The sequence below is a fragment of the Epinephelus fuscoguttatus genome, linkage group LG10 (assembly GCF_011397635.1).
Source record: "Epinephelus fuscoguttatus linkage group LG10, E.fuscoguttatus.final_Chr_v1".
NCBI classification, from domain to species: domain Eukaryota; kingdom Metazoa; phylum Chordata; class Actinopteri; order Perciformes; family Serranidae; genus Epinephelus; species Epinephelus fuscoguttatus.
In genome coordinates this window covers 5,563,631-5,582,904 of record NC_064761.1, presented here as the reverse complement: position 1 = coordinate 5,582,904, position 19,274 = coordinate 5,563,631, and the positions used below count along the sequence as shown (strand labels likewise).

The following is a 19,274-nucleotide window of genomic DNA, read 5'->3' as shown; positions in this document are numbered from 1 at the left end:
GAGCTTTAAAATCCATGTCACTGCAGAGCTGTGCCATGACAGAAATAAAAAGAGGATGTTTAACATCAAAGCTGTGGTTAATAACTTTTATAAAAATTACTTTTTGCAAAATTTGCTGAAACTATCACTATGTCCACACAGAGGTTAATGAGACAGATACTCTGTAAAAGAAATCAGGTCCTCCTACTACTCCTCGTGTTTCAAATGGCATTTCTTACTATCTACTGCGGCTCATGAAAACAACCAATCAGAGGCGAGAAGTTTTTATTGCAGCTGCCAATCATGTCAATCACTGCTCCTGAACTGCAGTCAGTTTGTCAAAATAGGCAGCTCTGGTCACATACGAATCAAGATTCTGTTACTGTGTTGCCTTTTTCACCTAAATTATTTTCAGAAACAGATTTTACTGTACTGTTTAAATGACAAAGTTTGCTCCGGCCAATGGGCGGTGCTGAATTTTTCGGCTCGACTTTTTCCAACATGGTGGTTGGATCACAAACTTTGTCATTTTACAGCTAAACAGTACACTAAATTATGTTTCTGAAAACATCTGAGGTGAGAAAACAGCAATGCAGTAACAGAATCTTGATTCATATTTGATTAGCGCTGCCTAGGTTGACAGTTTGACTGCAGATCAGAAGCAGTGATTGACAGCTGCATTGGCGACTCCTCAGCTCTGATTGGATGTTTTGATTTACATGCAGTAATGCCATAAGGAGAAATATGAGGAGGTAAAGGAACATGATTTTGTGTTATCTGTCTCATGTAATACTGTGTAAATATAATGACAGTTATATGACAAAAAGTTATATATTATATATTATATTTATAATATTAATATATATATATATATATATATATATATATATATATATATAAAACAAATGACCAACTACAGCTTTAAGATAGATACCAGAAATCGTAATGCTAAAACATAGCAGTCCAAATCATGATGTGACATTCCCAGTTGAGACAGTATTCTATCACAGATAGTGTGACCCAACAGGCTAACTGGCCAAAGTGCAGTCTTTGACTAATATCTTTGCTATTTAAGTGTTATGTTTGTGCAAGTTTTCAATGTAGTCTATGCAACACGCTGATAAACTATATTTTTTGTACGCTTGCAATTTTAAAGGCTCCCTGTGGACTCTTTGAGCACTAATGATGAGACAGAGCAAAGTTTTTAGAAGCAGATTGTGTTTGTATCTTATGCACAAGCACACACACACAGCCATACAAAACACATTCCTGCCAATAGATTCATGTCATTACACTGATCAACAGTTGGTGGCAGTAACACACCAAGAAACTAGTAGGCAGGGAAGAAGACTGACAGCAAGCAAAAATTGATGTCAACAATGCAGGTTTCAAAATCTTCAAAAAGTCATCTTTGCAAATGTTTTGTGATGAACGAAATGCATTGGGCACACTGAACATAACAGTTTTTGTTTACAAGGCAAACAAATACAAAGGCTCAACAATTTCGGGAGAGCTGAGCAGATATGTGAGACTGTACAAATAACAGAGCCGAGTTAATAGGGAGGCAGGAGGACCAACTGAGCTAACGGTGGAGAGATGGAACCCACTGATTAGTGTGCCAAAGTGGGAAAAACTTGCTGAGATGGATGTTGTTCAGGTTGCATGCAAGTTTAGTCAGCTTAGATTGGAACTTTTTAATACTAACTAATGCTTAGACTAATTTCGTCACTATAAGACAAAGAAAGGACCTGTTGAACCATGGAAAAAATAAAAAATAAATAAATAAAAAAACACAACACAAAGAAAAACATTTCTGGAGGGGAGTTTAAGATATCAAACATCAAATTCAAATATATTCAAGATTTCGGTCTTTAGTTTCTAACATCATTTTTCACATGTAAGACTTTCCAAACTGAGTGTGTGTGCGTTTCTGGGTTGCAACTCTAAGACAGTAACTTGTCTCCTACCTGTACACTCCAGGCAGTGTCTGTGGGATGATGAAGCTCTTCTCCAGGTCACGGAGCACATCATTCAGCATCCGCACGTGGGAGGGGTCGCGCTCTTTGGGGTCATTTGCAGGCCGCATCGTTTCTGACTGGAAGAAAGCTGCGTGGTCTCTCAGAGAGGAGGCTGAGGACAGCATGGGCTGAGTTACCACGCTCTTGTCTAGACACATATACAACACAGGGAGAAGACAAAGCAACACATAAAAAAACTGACCTTAATTTATATAAGCATTAGATAAAAGAACTAAATGTTGAAAACACCTTGCAAGGAATAGACTTTGGTTTCAAGTTGAAGCTTACTGTGGTCTTACAAAATCTTTGTGGCAGTTTCAACAAAACCTGTGCAATGTGCTCTTTATGCCTTGAAGGGCATTTGGGGACTAGCTGTATCAAGGCCCACCTCACAAAAATGTGTATCAGGGTGTCTGGTGAGTCTACTCACTTTTTAACTTGCGACTGAAACCTGGCACTTTGTAGCCTTCACAAGTGCATCAATATTAGTTGTACAAAGTCATGCAGCAGGCCAGATTGGACCCTTTGGGGGGGCTGATTCAGTCCAATTTTCGGTGATTCATCTTCATGAAATAACATGCCACTGCTGACACTGAAGGCACGTGACTAAGTGGTTTCAACACACTGAAAAAGAGCTAATTCTCACACTGTTTCTATAATGAGTCTTCTGTTGTGTTCTGAATGAAGCCTGATTTCACTGTATTGTTTTGACACAGTTTGGTTATTTGTTGATTGAGTAAATCATGGCTGTACGTTTGACATCCCCAATCTAGATAAATTTATATTTGGAGGAAGACATGATTTTTTTATTGGTCTGCACATGCAAACACTGTTTCTACATTAAGTTCTGTTATGTCCTCTATGCTCTCAAGCAAACATGCAGTCTGCATCGGGATATCTTGTTTGGATGAGCAAAACATGTAAATATGGGTGAGCATGCACACAAAATAGAATAGAAATTGGGGTATGATCAGATCGGCTAGTCTGGTTTCAGAGGCGTTCTGGCTTGCATTGCGACTGAATCAGTCGCAGCAGTTTGGCCACATTCTCAAGAGAAAAACCTCCATCCAACATGTTGAAAGTTCACCTAACACCACCTCGAACTGCTACCTTGACTACCAGTCAAAACATTTCCAATGACGTGGTAAAGGAAAAAACGAGGTGAGCCCGAGGTGCTACAGAAACCACTATGACGTGCAGGTAAACAAACTATTGCTAGCAGACTTTTCAACTGGCTGTGATTGCATTTTTACAGTATAAGTAATGTTAGCCCCTAGTTAGCAAGGTTACCAAAAAGCATCCCACAGATGGCTGTCTCTGTCTGCCATGTGAACCTCACCTTGCCTTTACCCTGACTTGAGACACACTGTGTTTGTTGACATGTCCACCAGCTCTGCCTACCTACTTTGCATACTGAAATGTGGTCAGTGGCAGCTGGTGATTATTTACCTGGGTGGGACTGCAGGCACTGAGGGCTTCTGCTTACACACTAGCAATGCTGTTGTCTAGCTTGGTGCACTAAGCTTGACTCCAACTGCAGAAGACTGTAACATTTACTCAGCAATTGAATCAGAAAAGCAAATACACTCTATCCAACAGCTCAGCTTAGCTACTCCTCTGTTCTCACTGAGCAGAAGAATCCTCAAGAAAAACAAGCAAACAAACAAACAAACAAAGAAACCTTGGACTTATTTGAATTAAAACACTTAAAATGAACATATATGCAGAATGTACATTCTCCTCTGATTTCATAATGAAATACTGTCTTTATATTTGTCATCTCCTTGTCATATTCTGCTTTTCTGTGTATTAATTAAAGGCCTACACCTTATGTGATAGTAACAGCAATGCAAAGATGCTGTGGTGCATATACCATACCTATCATGCCATCTTACTTCTCATGTTGCTGCCATTATCTGGACTGAATCAGTGGAGCTAGAATAGCTAATAATGTGGTAATGGATACATCATCCATCCATCCATCTTCGTCTGCTTATTCAGAGCCAGGTTGCAGGGGCAGCAGGCTAAGCAAGTATTCCACACATCCCTTTCTCCAGCAAGGTTTTCCTCCTTGGGGAGCCCTTGGCGTTCCCAGGCCAGAGGAAATATTCCTTCAGCCCTGTACCCTGAAAACCTCACCCAAGGACGCCCAAGAGGTTCCACCTCCACCTCCGAGCTCCCTCGGGATGTCAGAGCTCCTCACCTTATCTATAACGCTGAGCTCAGCCACCCTGCAGAGGAAACTGATTTTGGCTGCTTGTATCCGCGATCTCATTTTTTCGGTCACTACTCAAAGCTCATGACCATATTTGAGGGTTGGAACAATGATGGATTGGTAAGAGAAAAGAGCTTTGCCTACTGACTCAGCTCCCTCTTCACCACATTGGTCCGATACAACACCCACAGGCTGATGCTGCAGCAGTTCACCTGTCCATCTCACGCTCCATTCTACCCTCTTGTCAACATGACCCGAAGATGCTCAACCTCCTTTGCTTGGAGCAATAATTCACTCCTAACCCAGAGGAAGAAATCCATCGTTCTCTGGCAGACAATCACATACTCGGAGGTACTGACTCTCATCTGGGCTGCTTCACACTTGGTTGCAGACCATCCCAGTGCGTGCTGGAGGTCACAGTCTCAAAAAGCCAACAGAACCACATCATCTGCAAAGAGCAGAGATGTAATTCTGAGGTCCTCAAACCAGATACTTACCTCGCCCGGACAACCCGGGCAGAGGAAAACACCTACTAACAATAACTTAGTGTCAAGTATACAGACACAGCTCTCCATCCCTGACCTGTCCATCATGTCAGTCACATCTTCAAAATATCATTGGATGTACACAAACAAGCACTTGTAGAATCACACTCACTCAGGACATAACTTAAAGCTTTTTTCCTGTCCTTTCTATACAATGAAGCAGCCACTGTACTCCAATCTGCCTCTGAATTTCTGAGCTCCTCATCTCACCTCATCTTGAAAATATCATTTGACATACACAGAAACACACTTGTACAGACACACTTACTCAGTACATTACTTGAGGATTTTTTTCCTTCTCTTTCAACCCACATACCAACCAAACACCTAATAAAGAAGTACATGTTTCATGTTTCTTTTCTCTAACTACTGATCAATTTACTGCACTGGCCTCTACACACACACACACACACACACACACACACACACACACACACACACACACACACACACACACATAACCAGCTACTCATACAATGCTCCTCATTAGCCCATCAACACAAAGCTGGCTTGTTTTACAGTACATTTGGCACTGCAAATCAATTACCTTGCATTTACAGTTAATTGGCCTGTATTCTTGGCTCTATTATATGAATTCTGGCTGAATTTAATGGGTCTGTGTTGGAAAAGCTCAAATCTGTTGTGTAACTGTCTGTAAAAGGACAAAGGTTCATGTTCAGGTGTTCAGCTCTAAATGGTTTACATTCAGTTACACAGACACAGGTGCTTTTGAAGTCCATGAATACAGTACTGTCACTGTTTGAAATTCTGAAGGTCAAGACATACTGACTTGTATGAAAAGTGCTCTATTGCACTTCAGAGTGACATTACTTGAGTTCCACTCAAGTTAAAAAACAAGATATTGATTTTTGTTAAGGAAATAACAAATGTAAAAAAAAAAAAAAAAAAATCATTGCATTTTTTCTTGGTGTGGACTTTAAGGGATATTGTGTCACATATTAATCATTTAACAAGACAATGTGCAGGTTGGAAACACTATCAACAAGTTGCTAAAAGAAGTAAATAAATATCTGGAGGACCATAGTTCATTTAATTTAGAGGTATTTTTATCCCACTATTTCATTCAGACTTAGTACACAGTAGGAAACATTTTCATCTTTTCAGTAATAGTTTCTAGACATGGGACATGATGTGTATGATTTTGTGCTGCTTTCATATGGTGTGGCATGTTTGTGTGACTGTGCTTACTATTGTTTTGTAAGGCATAAAGCACAGTGCAGAAACATAGAAAAAACATACCCTGCCACAGGCTTGTGGAGATTGCAGTATACTCCTCATGTGTAGTGAATCTTACAGAAAGAGATCAGCTATATGTCTGTCACTGTTTATGCTGTATATACAACGATCAGCCAAAATATTAAAACCTGGCGGGTGAAGTGAATAACGTTGATCATCTCGTTACAGTGCAATTTCCTGCTGGGAAACCATTGCTTTTGGAATTCATTTGGATGCTGCCTGACACACAGCAACCACCAGAACGTCGTTGCAGACCAAGCACCCCTCTTTAAGGCCATGGCACTCCATGATGGCAGTGCCCACTCAGCTGTTACACTGCAAAAACTGCTCAGGATATGTGACGCTGAGGAACATGACAAAGAGCTCAAGGCATTGACCTGACCTCCAAATTCCCCAGATCCTTATCTGATTGAGCATCTGTGGGACCTGATGGTACCCCACCTCACAACCCACAGGACTCTACCCCCAAAGCCCTGGTGCCAGACACCACAGGACACCCCCAGAGGTCCTGTGTCTAGACGTTGACAGGTCAGAGTAAAGTCTGAAAGAAGGCCCCACCATGGATCGCAGGCACCTCTGGTGTACCAACACTTCCTAAGAATGCACAACCAGATAAGGATCTGGGGACTCTGGAGGCCAGGTCTACGCCTTGAGCTTTTTATCACGTTCCTTGAACCATTCCTGAACAGTTCTTGTGGGACAGCATAGCGCACTGTCTGCTGGGAGCCACTACCATTGAGGAATACCATTGCCATGAGGCGGTGTACTTGGTCTGCAATGGTGTTTGGATGGGTGGAGCACTTCAAGTGGCCTCCACATGAAGAGCAAAGGTTCCCCAGCAGAACACTGCGCTGTGACGAGATGATCAATGTTGTTCACTTCACCAGCCAATGGTTTGGCTGATTGGTGTACGTGTGCACACATGGTCTAAGGTCTAGGTACTGGATTTTTAACTGTAACAATAGTCTTTAACACCATAACTACTGGCATAGATATTGTAAATGGAACAAAATGTTGTCTTTTTATGTAATACTGAGTTTTGCAGAATTTTACGATACTAATGCTGTTTGGTGACAAGGTGGATTATTTTGCATGAGACAGATTGTAAGAGAAAAATATAAAGAAAAGAAGAGAAAACTAAGTAATAATAGGTGTGTAATAATAGGAACAGTCGCGGCTTGTGGTGAAATTGGGTGGGAGGGCTAACGCATTAGGCCTATGGCCTATACTGATCAACAGTTCAGCTGCAGAAACAGTAACATCACAACGAGATACAGAACCAGGTTACAGCAACAATGCACTACAACAAAACTAGAAAATTAAGCTAACTACAAAAATGTTCCGATGCCAAAAATGCTCCTTTAATGAGAGGTTAGGGCTTGCTAATCAATATTATTTTGGGGGGATGCGGTGTGATACGATACGATCTCTCTTTTTTTTTTTACACCTTAAATAAAACAATTTAAAAAGCCATACAAGTCTAGGATGGAAACTATTTATCAATAACTAATATTTTAATATTTTCTTTAATTTAATAATTTTCTCATCTTTACTGTAAAAGATAGGCAGGACTTAGCCCTGCTAGCCCATTTATACCAGCCGTCTCTGAATAGGAGTGAAAGAGTGAAATTGCACATTTTTCAGATCAGGGCCCGCAAATATTTGTTTTTCCTATAGTTTGTTTGACTTTAAGAATATAAAGAGTCGTCTGAGTTCACAGCAGTATGGAATGCAAACATGTTTAAGATTTTATAGTTCTTATTTTAATCAAAAAGAGACTATGAACTAATAAAATATTTTATACTGGTCTTATTCAACAGACCTCTGTGAGAATTTGTATTCCTTCGGATCTCAGTGTGTCACAGTAGGTTGGGAACAGAGCGTGACTCATCTGAGAGGAGAGGGGAAGACAGTGGGGACAAAAATAGACAAAGAGATCTGTTCTCTCCTACAAATTTAAATGGCTCTGGCTCCTCGCAGCCAGCTGGGACTCATGAAATATTGTTTGATTGTTGTAATCCATCACATCTTTTGACACGCGGGGATGTGTGTGAGTGTGTTTGTATTTGGGTATACAGTTGGGACTTGGCCTCCTGTGATAACAGTGGCAGAGGGAAGAAGGAATGAGAGAAAGACAAAAGAGCTTCAGGGTGATGCTTTTATTGGATGAAATATTTTTAATTTAAGTTCAACAACATCTACAGATATTTAGGAAAGTTGGCATTGGGTGTCACGTATGCTTAACTGATTATCATTCAGCTGCATTAATATAGGTTCTCAAAGAACCCTGGCTCAAATTATTGTCGTATTATTTAAGTAAGAAAACAAAAAAGCCAAAATATGTTGCAATGAAAAAGACATATTCAGACTGCCATAAACAGTAATTAGTCATCAGTGACTGCTGTGGCTCGTTTTGATTACAAGTCAAAATAAAATAAAATAAAATAAAATAAAATAAAATAAAATATGATTATATGTCTGTCTCACCATGTATAAGTTGTTCTGCATTTGTCTTTAGTTAAGCTTTATATTATTATCTTTATGTAGGTCTGCTGCAGTTCTGTTCCTGTTGTGCGATTCTCAAATAACATTTGCAGGGTGATCTGTGAATGTGACTTGGGGCCAGATGCTAAAACTGCAGATTTATGACTTAAAGTCTGTGTGTGCAAAAACACAGAAATGTGCATACAGTATGTATTCTTTTTGTCACATTTATGTACACATGTATGAAGTAGCATGTATGCATCATTACTTCGACACCATACCGTTTTCTTCAGTCGTGGTAGTGGTCGACTGCACCAATTACCCGCGAGCTTTTGTTCTGACAGATATCTGTTTTTAATCAAAAATTGGACCAACTATTAGTTAGACTACTGCAACTTGTATTTCAATTTGTTGTCATGGTTTACTCCTCAGGCTAAGACAAACCTGCTATTTTTGGTTTCAGCAAAGAACCGAATTTTTGGGTTCCAGACCAATTCATTTTTGGTCGAAATGCTTTGAACAGCTCAAAATTAGGTGTGGGAACCAGAAGGGAACCTGTTTGTTGAAGCAGGGTACGAGAGATCTTCAAACAGCACCAGAGCTGTCAGTCTTAGACATTACACACCAATATATTATTGATAGCACATGTAGTAATCCATTAATTATCAGTCGGGATGTATTTGTAAATCATTATTGGCACAGTACTGATGCTGTATCCTAATCAAGATACAGGAGGGTAATCAGTAATTTTTTAGGTTGTCGCTCTCACATTGAAATGCACATCACAACAATAAGGGATCCTATAGGTACTATAGACGGCAAAAACCTTTTATAGTGAAACTGAGTAACAACTTAAAGAATATCAATGCATATTACATTTGGTCTCTCACTGTGTATTAATTTCTGTTTCACCTTTTTTATTAAACTCCCTCCAGAAAAGCACGTGTTTGCCTGGTCTGAACTATACCTGAGTAGGCTGAGTGTTCTTCTTTCCTAAGTTACAGTTTATGTGGGAAATGGTGAATCCATGGCCCCAGGAACTCCCTTTGTAGCTCCTCTCCTCCTCTAGCTCTCTTTTTACAGTAGCTGATTTTGAGGCATTGTGTCTATGACTGGAGAAGGCAAAAAATATTGCATTTTATACCAAGCAGCAGATGTTTTGACATATTAAATAAACTTCCTCCCGGGCATGACACAAAAGAACAGAAACAGAAATTCTGCTCCTCAAGGCCTTTCTCACTGTTAAGCAACAGTGGTAACCACACTCTATCATCTTTTTGTCCAGTAAAATGGTGTGTAATTATCTCTTTCAGCATATCCATGTGTTGATTATGTGGAAGTGAAAGCACACAAAGTAGTAAATACTTTAAAGACAAATACGTTATCTGAGGATACAGACCTTTAAAGGGGCAAAAAGTGAAAGGGCTAACTGGGAAGCTAGCAGAGGCTAACTGGCTGTGCTGGCAGCTGAGTGAAGTGGAGCCTGAGGAGGAAGCACCGGTTAGCCCCGGTTTCACTACAGGCAGATTCACTCACTACAGGGGAGAGGAAATAAAACCTAAACAGCCAAATTAGTTTGGCTTAGTTTAGCAGTTAGCGATGTCTTTCACTAACTTTCGGTCTCTGCTGTGTTTAGCTATTTCCCTGCTTTCCTGATAGCGTTAGCACTAGTCGGCTGCCATGCTAACGCTCCGACTCCAACTGAGCCGGTCTCACGGAGAAGAGAGGAATGTTAGCGTTAGCTCCTGGAGTTAACACTAGAGCTACTACAACTACTGGAGTAGCTTGGGGAACTGCCCATTGGTTTGACAGCCCATTGTTCCGACCATATTAAACTCATTGTTCCGAAGTCCATTCTGAAATCATCATGATGCCCTGTGGTTAAGGTCTGGTTAGGTTTAGGCACAAAAACCACTTGGTTAGGGTCAGGAAAAGATCATGGTGTGGGTTAAAGTGAAAAAGAAAGTGAAAAACACATAAGCCGTGAGCCTGCTCCGCTTCAAGCCGGTCGTGGCGCACCATACGCCCGCCGCGAGCCGTTCAGCACCGCGGACAGTCGGACTAATGGGATGTCGAACCAATGACATGGACCCAGTAGCTTGCAGCTATGGAGCGCTTCTACCAGCTCTTCTAGTCACTGAGCCTCGCCTCCATCTCAGCAAATATATTACATTTATTACAGGTACCATCATCATTGAAGCAGGCAGGGAAATAGCTAAACACAGCTGCCAGGCTGCCTGCCGGGCTACATTTTACAGTGCTAATTGCAAATGTTAACTGGGCTGCCAGGCTACTCACCTAACACAACTGTAACGCCTGACCCATTGCTGGGACAGAGCCACTAATAACTCAAGCTCCAGACATTAACCCATGCTACGAATTTAAAATTAAATTTAATTGAATCAACATAGCGACATGTGCCTGACGTTACTGTAACACTAATTAAAACAGAGATTTGACTCTGCCATTTCACTTTGAAAATACGTGCTGTCATTGCTCACTGGCTGTAGCCTTTTTTAGGGAGGGAGGGCCAAGGGCTGGGGGGGGGGGTACATGAACGTGCAGCCGGACTGGCTTGTAAACAACGAGCTGGAGATCAACACAAAGAGAGGGTGTGTGAGGTCATGCTATACTCCAGATGAAATTACACCTCTAGTTCTTCACATAGCAATCTGATTGGATAGCCATTATTTAACCCCCTTTTTATTTAACACTTCTTTAGTGGTTGGAAGCAGGGACCTGAGTGTTTCACTCCTTTATATTCATGAAAAATGTCTATTGAAGAAAGGGTCACACCATGTTTTTGAAAAAGACTGAAAGAAATGCACCTCGCCTACTCCATCATATAGTTGGATACATTTCTTTCTTATGCACATACAGACGGGAAACCATTACAAATAGACTTTTAATGCAGTATTAAATGTGACTTGGTGAAGCACAATTAAGTTGAACAACACTCAAAATGTAAATCAAAAATATACACACTATTGGCTTTTTACTTCATAACATAAAGAAAAAAGGTCAATGTCTCTTCTGTACAGCTCTTACTCAGTTCAGTCTATTCCAGTTCATTAAAATTACTTACTGTAAGCAAAATATAAAGTTCTCCTGGAATGCTATAGACATGTTATGTTATTAATTAGTTATAGCATGTTTATGTTTACAAAACACACTGCTCAGTACAAACAAGGCACAACTTCCCAAGTTACCATGCTACTAATGCATATTGGGGTTAAGCATTCCCTAAATAGAACTTGTTTGTGTTCACTGTGCTTATGTTCTAAATTTAGTTCAGCAAATGCATGCTGACATGCAAATCTAAATGTTTCATGCATGAATAAATGCTTTCCATGCAAAACAACCACGTTGACTTGTTTGACAATGACTGCAACAGCTCTCTGCTTTGTCATTAGGGCTACAAGCTAACACTTCACAAAGGAACTGTTTCTGCTCTGTCAAAAAAAAAAAAAAAAATCATTTTGCAAGTCCACAATAAATATTTGGTTGACCTCTGTGTAAGATCTATGACGTTAAATTACTGGTTCTAACAAGGCTTGTGAGCCACTAGTTTAATGATGTTGGCATCCAGTGGAATCTCAGTGTTGTCAGAATTCAAGAGTCTTGCCAGCTGGGGGGGTGTCAGTTAGTTCAACATTTGCTAGTTAGCACAAGCTTACACAGCAGCAGCTAACATCCGACACTGAAAACAAACTCACTCTGACCAAAAACCAAAAAAGCTTGACTCTGTCGTTAAACCCATTAATAGCCATAATGTGATGTAGCAGTATGATGCTGACAGTTAGCCCCCAAGGTGTTCCCAGGCCAGACGAGATATGTAATCCCTCCAGTGTGTTCTGGGTCTGCCCCAGGGCCTCCTACCGGTGGGACGTGCCCGAAACACCTCCAGTGGGAGGCGCCCAGGAGGCATCCTGATCAGATGCCCGAACCACCTCAACCGACCCCTTTTGAAGTGAAGGAGCAGCGGCTCTACTCCGAGCTCCCCCCAGATGTCCCTGCTCCTTACCCTATCTTTAAGGCTGAGCCCAGCCACCCCACAGATGAAACTCATTCCAGCCGCTTGTAACGGCAATCTCATTCTTTCGGTCACTACCGCAAGCTCATGAATATAGGTGAGGGTTGGGATGTAGATGGACTAGTAAATCAAAAGCTTCACTTTCCGGCTCAGCTCCCTCCATGCAGTGCCTGCATCACTGCAGATGCCGCACCAAACAGCAGATCCATCTCATGCTCCATTCTACCCTCACTCTTGAACAAGACCCAGAGATACTTGAACTCTCTCACTTGAGGCAGTAACTGTCCCCCAACCCGGAGAGGGCAGTCCACCGGTTTCCTGCAAAGAACCATGGCCTCAGATTTGGAGGTGCTGACCCTCATCCCGACTGCTTCACACTCTGCTGCAAACCACCTCACTGCATGCTGGAGGTCACGGTGTGATGAAGCCAACAAAACCATATCATCTGCAAAAAGCAGAGATGCAATTCTGAGGTCCCCAAACCGGACCCTTCCTCCCCCTGGCTGCGCCTCAAGATCCTCTCCATGAAAATCACAAAAGGATTAGTAAATGATGCAAAAATGCATTCTAAATTGTCACTGCAGCCAGTAGGAGGAGGCTTCACCAGTCATGTGCTTTGTGGCTGTCTTGTTTATTGGGTCTGTGATGTGTCCCACTAAAAGACCTTTACATGCACGTAGCTGTGGCCCAGCAAGGACATATCCCGTAGAGAGGCAAAACGGGAATTCTATACTAAAGAAACTGTAACTTTGGAAGCTACTTACTTAACTAACTCAGACTGCTGAAGCCTCATTCTGAATTAGCTTAAGCTGAAATCTGGATGTATCTTTGCACGCAACAAAGACTCTGGGCACAAATGAACTCTGCTGTGCCCCTTTCTGATGCAACAGGGCCTTTGGACAGCACTCTCAACTGCAATAATCAAAATGCCAAATGAGGGGGTAGCTTTGGATGAATGCTGTTCATCCCTCCTATCAAAATCACACGGTTGGAAAATCAGTGACAAGAAGCCATAATGCAGTTTCTCTGTGATTGCAGTGACCGAACAACTCATAACACATTTTTCTTTCGTTCGTTCATTTGTTGCCCATCTGCAGTTAAACTTTTTAAGATTCTGAAGTCACAATGCTGAACTTCATTAAAATGGTCACCTTCTCCCCTATCTCTACCGTCACTCTAATTATACAGCAAAATGCCTTCTTTTTGGCTTTGCCACTGAGATATACCTAATTAAAACTCAAAAAAGTACATTATACAATAGGTTTTAAGTGACTTCTAGGTGCGAGAAATACTTCACGCATATGGGCACACACATTTACTTTGATTTCCTCAGTGTATTCTAGTAATAACCAGTGCTAACAATAGCCTGTTCTACCTTTCTTTGGCACTGCAGTTTCAGACCAAAGGCAGCCCTGCTACTGAGCACTATCACTACAGTAAATTAATGGAGATTTATGTCAGATCAGACTACACCAAAGGCAGTTTTATATGAAAGGAGAAAAGAAAGGAGAATAGTGATTTAAAAAGTTGAACAAAAGGTTTTTAGGGGGTTTCAATTAGCTCTGGTTGTTTGATCTGAGTCCCCTCCATGACTGCCAGTCATGAATACTGCAGTGCTCCACACCGGCTGTGAAGAATCCATTAAATATCACTGGTCCTCTGCCGCAGGGGGCTGCTAAAAACACCCAGAGACCAGACATACACACACACACACACACACACACACACACACACACACACACACACACACACACACACAGCCATTTCATATCCCCACAATAGACTCACACTTTGAATAGATCCAAAGAACACATGCTTCACCACCCACTCATGTGTACAGTACACATGGAGACATGTACCCTCACCTACTTAGTCACATCCACACACAGTATACTATACTAGCACACCCATGATAGGACTGTACTCACACACACACTAACCCTACAGGAGGAAGACACTTAAGTAACTGTTTTTCTTGACTTCAGTCTGGTTTCTTGACTGTAACCTTCTGTAATCACACCCTCTGACCAGTGATACACATTTTTGCATTCTGTTGGCTGAGAGTCCAAGTCCTGCTTCCTCTCCTAGCTCTCTTCTTCTCCAGTAACTTCTGTAACACACTGAGAGTTGTGTAATGACACTTTTCACAAAGCTAAAACTTGTCTTGTTGTTTCTTTCCTTATTCTCAAATAAATGTACTTCTTATAGTGTAAAACTTGAGCACCCTGTCATTTTAACACAGACTAAACAATGATCTTCTTTGCATTCAATAACTTCCACGAGGCTTTGACGAGCTGCTCACGTCTAAGACCCTGAGTAGCCTACTACAATACCTAAGAGCTGTGTTTGCTGTTGCTATGGAGAAGAAGCCAGTCAGTACAGCAAAGCTACATGTATAGGAAAGTCAAAATGATTTGGCATTGCAGTTGGAATCAAAACACTGGGCTTTAGTTGCTTGATTTACCTGAATCAATCTCAACACTGCTCTGACTTTAACTTTCTCAGACTTGGCGTAAATGAGTCTTGTCTACAGCTCTGCTTCAGCATGGATGGAGCACTTCTAAAATTACAAAATACATGAAACTCTCCTGGTTAAATCATCAGTTTAAAAGATAAGTGACTGGGCTGGAAAAGTGGGAAGTATAAGCCTGTGTACATAAAAGCTTAATTTAAATTTAAAGCATATTTTGTGGGCTGAGAAAAAGGACCAAGCTTATAACTCATAGTAGTAACCTAATAATTTAGCAGTATAATACTTTAGGAGTCAATTTTGCTTGAATTTGGCAACAACAGATGTGTTTTCATCCACCTGGTTTGATTTACGTACATTTTGCAAATTTGAAAAAAAAAAATCTTGGAAAAAAAAAGGTAAATGGGATTAAGTGCAATAGAAACAGATACAGCAAATAAATTATGACACAAGATTACAGTTATTGCATAGGTCAATACAAGTTCTCTTTCTCATCTCTGGAAGCATGTAACAGCTTATGAGACTGCATACAGGACTCTTATCAGAAATCTTGCAAGAGAATATGGATTTACTAGTAGTTGTTCAAAACTCTCTATTTCCATTGTCCAGTGTGCTCTCTGTTATTATACACCCATTGTTTTTATTCATCTGAGGTTTCATGCTTTTTGAATGACATCATCATTACGTTGCAGTTTCTTCTTTTGTAGTGGTGTAATGGCACCTGGCTGGAAAACTGGTGCCACCTACTGCTAATCATGATGAACCAACTTCTAATATTTGCAAACAGAAGTGGATGGAAGAGCCCATAAATTCACATTTCCTTTTGCTGATTTTCAGAAAAATATGGTTAAAATTTGTGCTCAATTTGAATGAAAAACCCAGTTTTAGTGCCATGTTTTCTTTGTGAATACCGCAAAAAAAGCAAATTGAATTAGCTCAAGTCCTGATTTCACCACTCTTCTCCACAGCAATGGTGGCTGAGGCTTTTGTGTATCATAGCATGCTATACCAAACTGGCAGAAGTATAAATAAGCAAACTAAAGGCCATAACCTTAACCTTTAAATTCAGGTCACATGATGAAAATGGAGCCACTTCAGCCCAGTCCTCAGAAGAAAACTATATTTCTGCAAACCACAAATACATTTTTGTCAACATTAGTGTCAAATGCATTATATCAGTGTTTCTAAAGTGACATAGTATGTGAGCTGACTTTGTCACTGGGAGGTGGAGGGGGTGGTTGATCGTCTAGGCGAGACGCCTGGCAAGTTGCAGACCACTGTTTGAGACCAACAAACGGCAGAAACGGTTGTCTTTTTAGCAAGTCATTGCAGCATTTCCAGTTGCTTTTTAGCCACCAAACATGGGTGTTTTTTAATGACCTATCTCTATTTCTCACCGGGATAGTGCCATAAAAAGTGACTGTTTTTTGACTGAGACATTGTCGCATTTCCTGCAAGGATAGTGCCATGAAAAGCATTTTTTTTTACCAAGACATCACTGCATTTCCTGCCAGAATAGTGCCATGAAAAGCGATTGTTTTTAACTGAGACATTGCTGTGTTTCCTGCCGGGATAATGCCATGAAAAGTGTAAATCATAAAGAAATGGTTGTTGCACCTAAACCTAAACACACGTTCAGTCAGGACCACTTTAGTCAAAGAAAACTTAATGTACGTTTGCAGTATTATATTTGGTGGTATGGCTCTGTTCTGTGGCCTCTCGACCTTTCCTAAGCCTACGCAGAAAGCCTAAGGCAAAGAGAGCACACCTCTCACACTTGAGCTGAGCTATACATCGTGTCCTGCCTGAATTATGCTCAATATAATCAAGGCATGGTTGAAATGTAAAGAGACATAAAGTTTCAACATATTTGCTACATGATAAAAATGTAAAGCATCTGTGGTTTGCAGAAAGGCACAATGCCAACATTTATTCCGGCAACTGAGTTGGCTACCTTTAGTTAACTAATGAAGAAGTGAGATGTGGTTGCAAGTGCCAGAAAAAGCTAGTAAGAGGACATGGCGTTAAAACTGTTTTGTTAAACCTGCAGCAACTCCGTTCTTTGGGCAGTTGAGGAAAGCAGTAAACACAACATTGATGTATTAGAACCTCATAAAGTTGGTGAACCTGATTCATTGTTCATATAAAAATATCAATTAGTGCAGCTATAAACCCATTCTATTGTTAAATTATCCAATAGCTTACACTCTTGTGTTTCTATGGTGAGGACCATTGAAGTTATTATTGAGATAAAACTTCAAAATAGTAACTGTCAGTGGTGGCTTTTGGAATCATTGGCTCAACCTACTTTTTCTCACACTCTTTTGTACTTCTCTCTTGGACAAAATTATAAGGTGTTCAAATCTTACTATCTGCATGCCAGCTTTTACCCTGCAACCACTGCCATTAACCGACCCACACAAAATCCTAACACACACCAGGAATTATTTATCATGCCTCACTATCTGTTACCACACATGCTTTGCTGTTCCTCCTCCACTTCTTTCTGTCCATCTGGTGCCTCTCTGTATTTTTAACCAGCAGAGATAAAAGCTCTCCCACCTGTTTTCTGGTTGAACAATAGCTGCTTGGTATGAAGCATTGAGAGTATCTACACGTTTCACAAAGTTAGATTTATAACTTGAGGACATTTGTAATGCCACCTGGAATCAAATTTAATACCAATTTAATAACCACAATAAAGGGCCCAAAATCTGTCACAAGCAGCCTCTTTTTGATTATGCACAGCTGATGAAAATAGTAAAACTAAATGTAAGCATAAGGAAAATGACACTTGGAGATGGAATGTAAGGACATGATGTCCAATTGTGTATTATAAAGCAGCTGCAATTAAAATAAAGCCTGTTCCCTTGCGACCTCATTTCTTAACATGTGGCAAAAAATGAGATCCTTTGTGGTCCTTTTTACACCTTTTGGTAAAACTTCCCCATTCTACAGATGTATTCATTCTTATTTGCCCCTTTTTTACCACATTTACCAACTAAATATTGCAAAATGTGAAGAAACAGGCTGGTCTCATAAAGTTTTTGTTCGTATTCCTATGAAAGTAATGGCTTCAAATTTGTATCTATCCTAAGTAATCATGAGCCAGTAATTCATGCATAACCATGTATTTTGGAAGGCTGCGATCCTGACCACCGCGCAGATTGATGTAAACACAGAAGCGGTCCCGAGCAGTTTGTATGGAGGCAGGTTGGGATGTTGGATGGGTCATAAAACACTGGACCTTCCCCCTGAGACACATGTTCAGAACTGTGTGAACTCAGATTGAACTTTGAGATATTTTAAGGTACGTCCTTACTGTGTTTCTTTTCCTAAACCTAACCACAGTAACTTTATGAACTGTCACATGTGCATTTTTGTAGGATATCATACACACCATTCTATGAAGATACATTGAAAGAAAGCAAAATCGTTGTCTTAAAATGGCGTGTAAATATAAAACACGAACATAGTACAAGTACATTTACGTAATTATTTCTGATTTTTTGAAGATTACTAGCACATACATCATTCTGCACATTCAAACAATTAGGTAAAGAAACATGCAAAGCAAGCAAGAAGCATAACACATTTCTGAGGGGAGGAGGACTTTAAAATGTAACCTTTAACTTCACTATTGCAGCACATTTTCATTCCCAACTTGTCAATATGCTGGCTTGGTCAGTAGCCCTATGCTTTAACCTCTGATGCTCCAGGTATCAGTTTTGGATGCTGGGGCATAGCTTTAAATATCTGCATGCTACATGCATAGTGTCATTTAAAATAAACTTCCATGTTCACAGGAAACGTAGGTTTCATCACCAAAAATGAAGGTTAAGGCAGCAAAACTACTTTTTAGGTTTGCTTTACAGGTTAGGTTTAGAAAAATGATCATGGTTTGGGTCAAAAGAAGTATGTTTGTTATGTAACTTAACTTAGCAATTAAGTTAACAGTGGTGGATGAAATACTAGAAAGCCACACTTGGGTAAAAGTACAGATATCTTACTAGGTAATGACTTTGGGAGAAGTTAAAGGCATTTATGAGAATATTACTTGAGTGAAAGTCTTTAAGTATCTAATTATGACTTACGTATCAAAAGTAATTTTATGATATTAAATGTACTTAAGTATTGAAAGTAGAAGTTCAAGTAAATGCTGATAATAGTAAAGTCAGAATTTGGAGAATTATGAAGTTTATTTCTTCTTCAAATGTATGCCACCTTAAAAACGAGGCCTAGATTACACTTGAAGAAAAAAGAGGTCTAGTAA

The 19,274-nt window shown here is 40.3% G+C and overlaps 1 protein-coding gene across 1 annotated transcript in view; it reads right to left on the bottom strand.

Annotated features, from left to right (window-relative positions):
* LOC125895872 (inactive N-acetylated-alpha-linked acidic dipeptidase-like protein 2) overlaps positions 1-19,274 on the bottom strand; it is a 791,425-nt gene that overhangs the window by 20,664 nt on the left and 751,487 nt on the right. Inside the window, exon 16 of the mRNA XM_049588047.1 lies at positions 1,947-2,145. Within this exon, the coding sequence (XP_049444004.1) occupies positions 1,947-2,145 (199 nt within the window). The remainder of the gene's footprint in view (positions 1-1,946; positions 2,146-19,274) is intronic.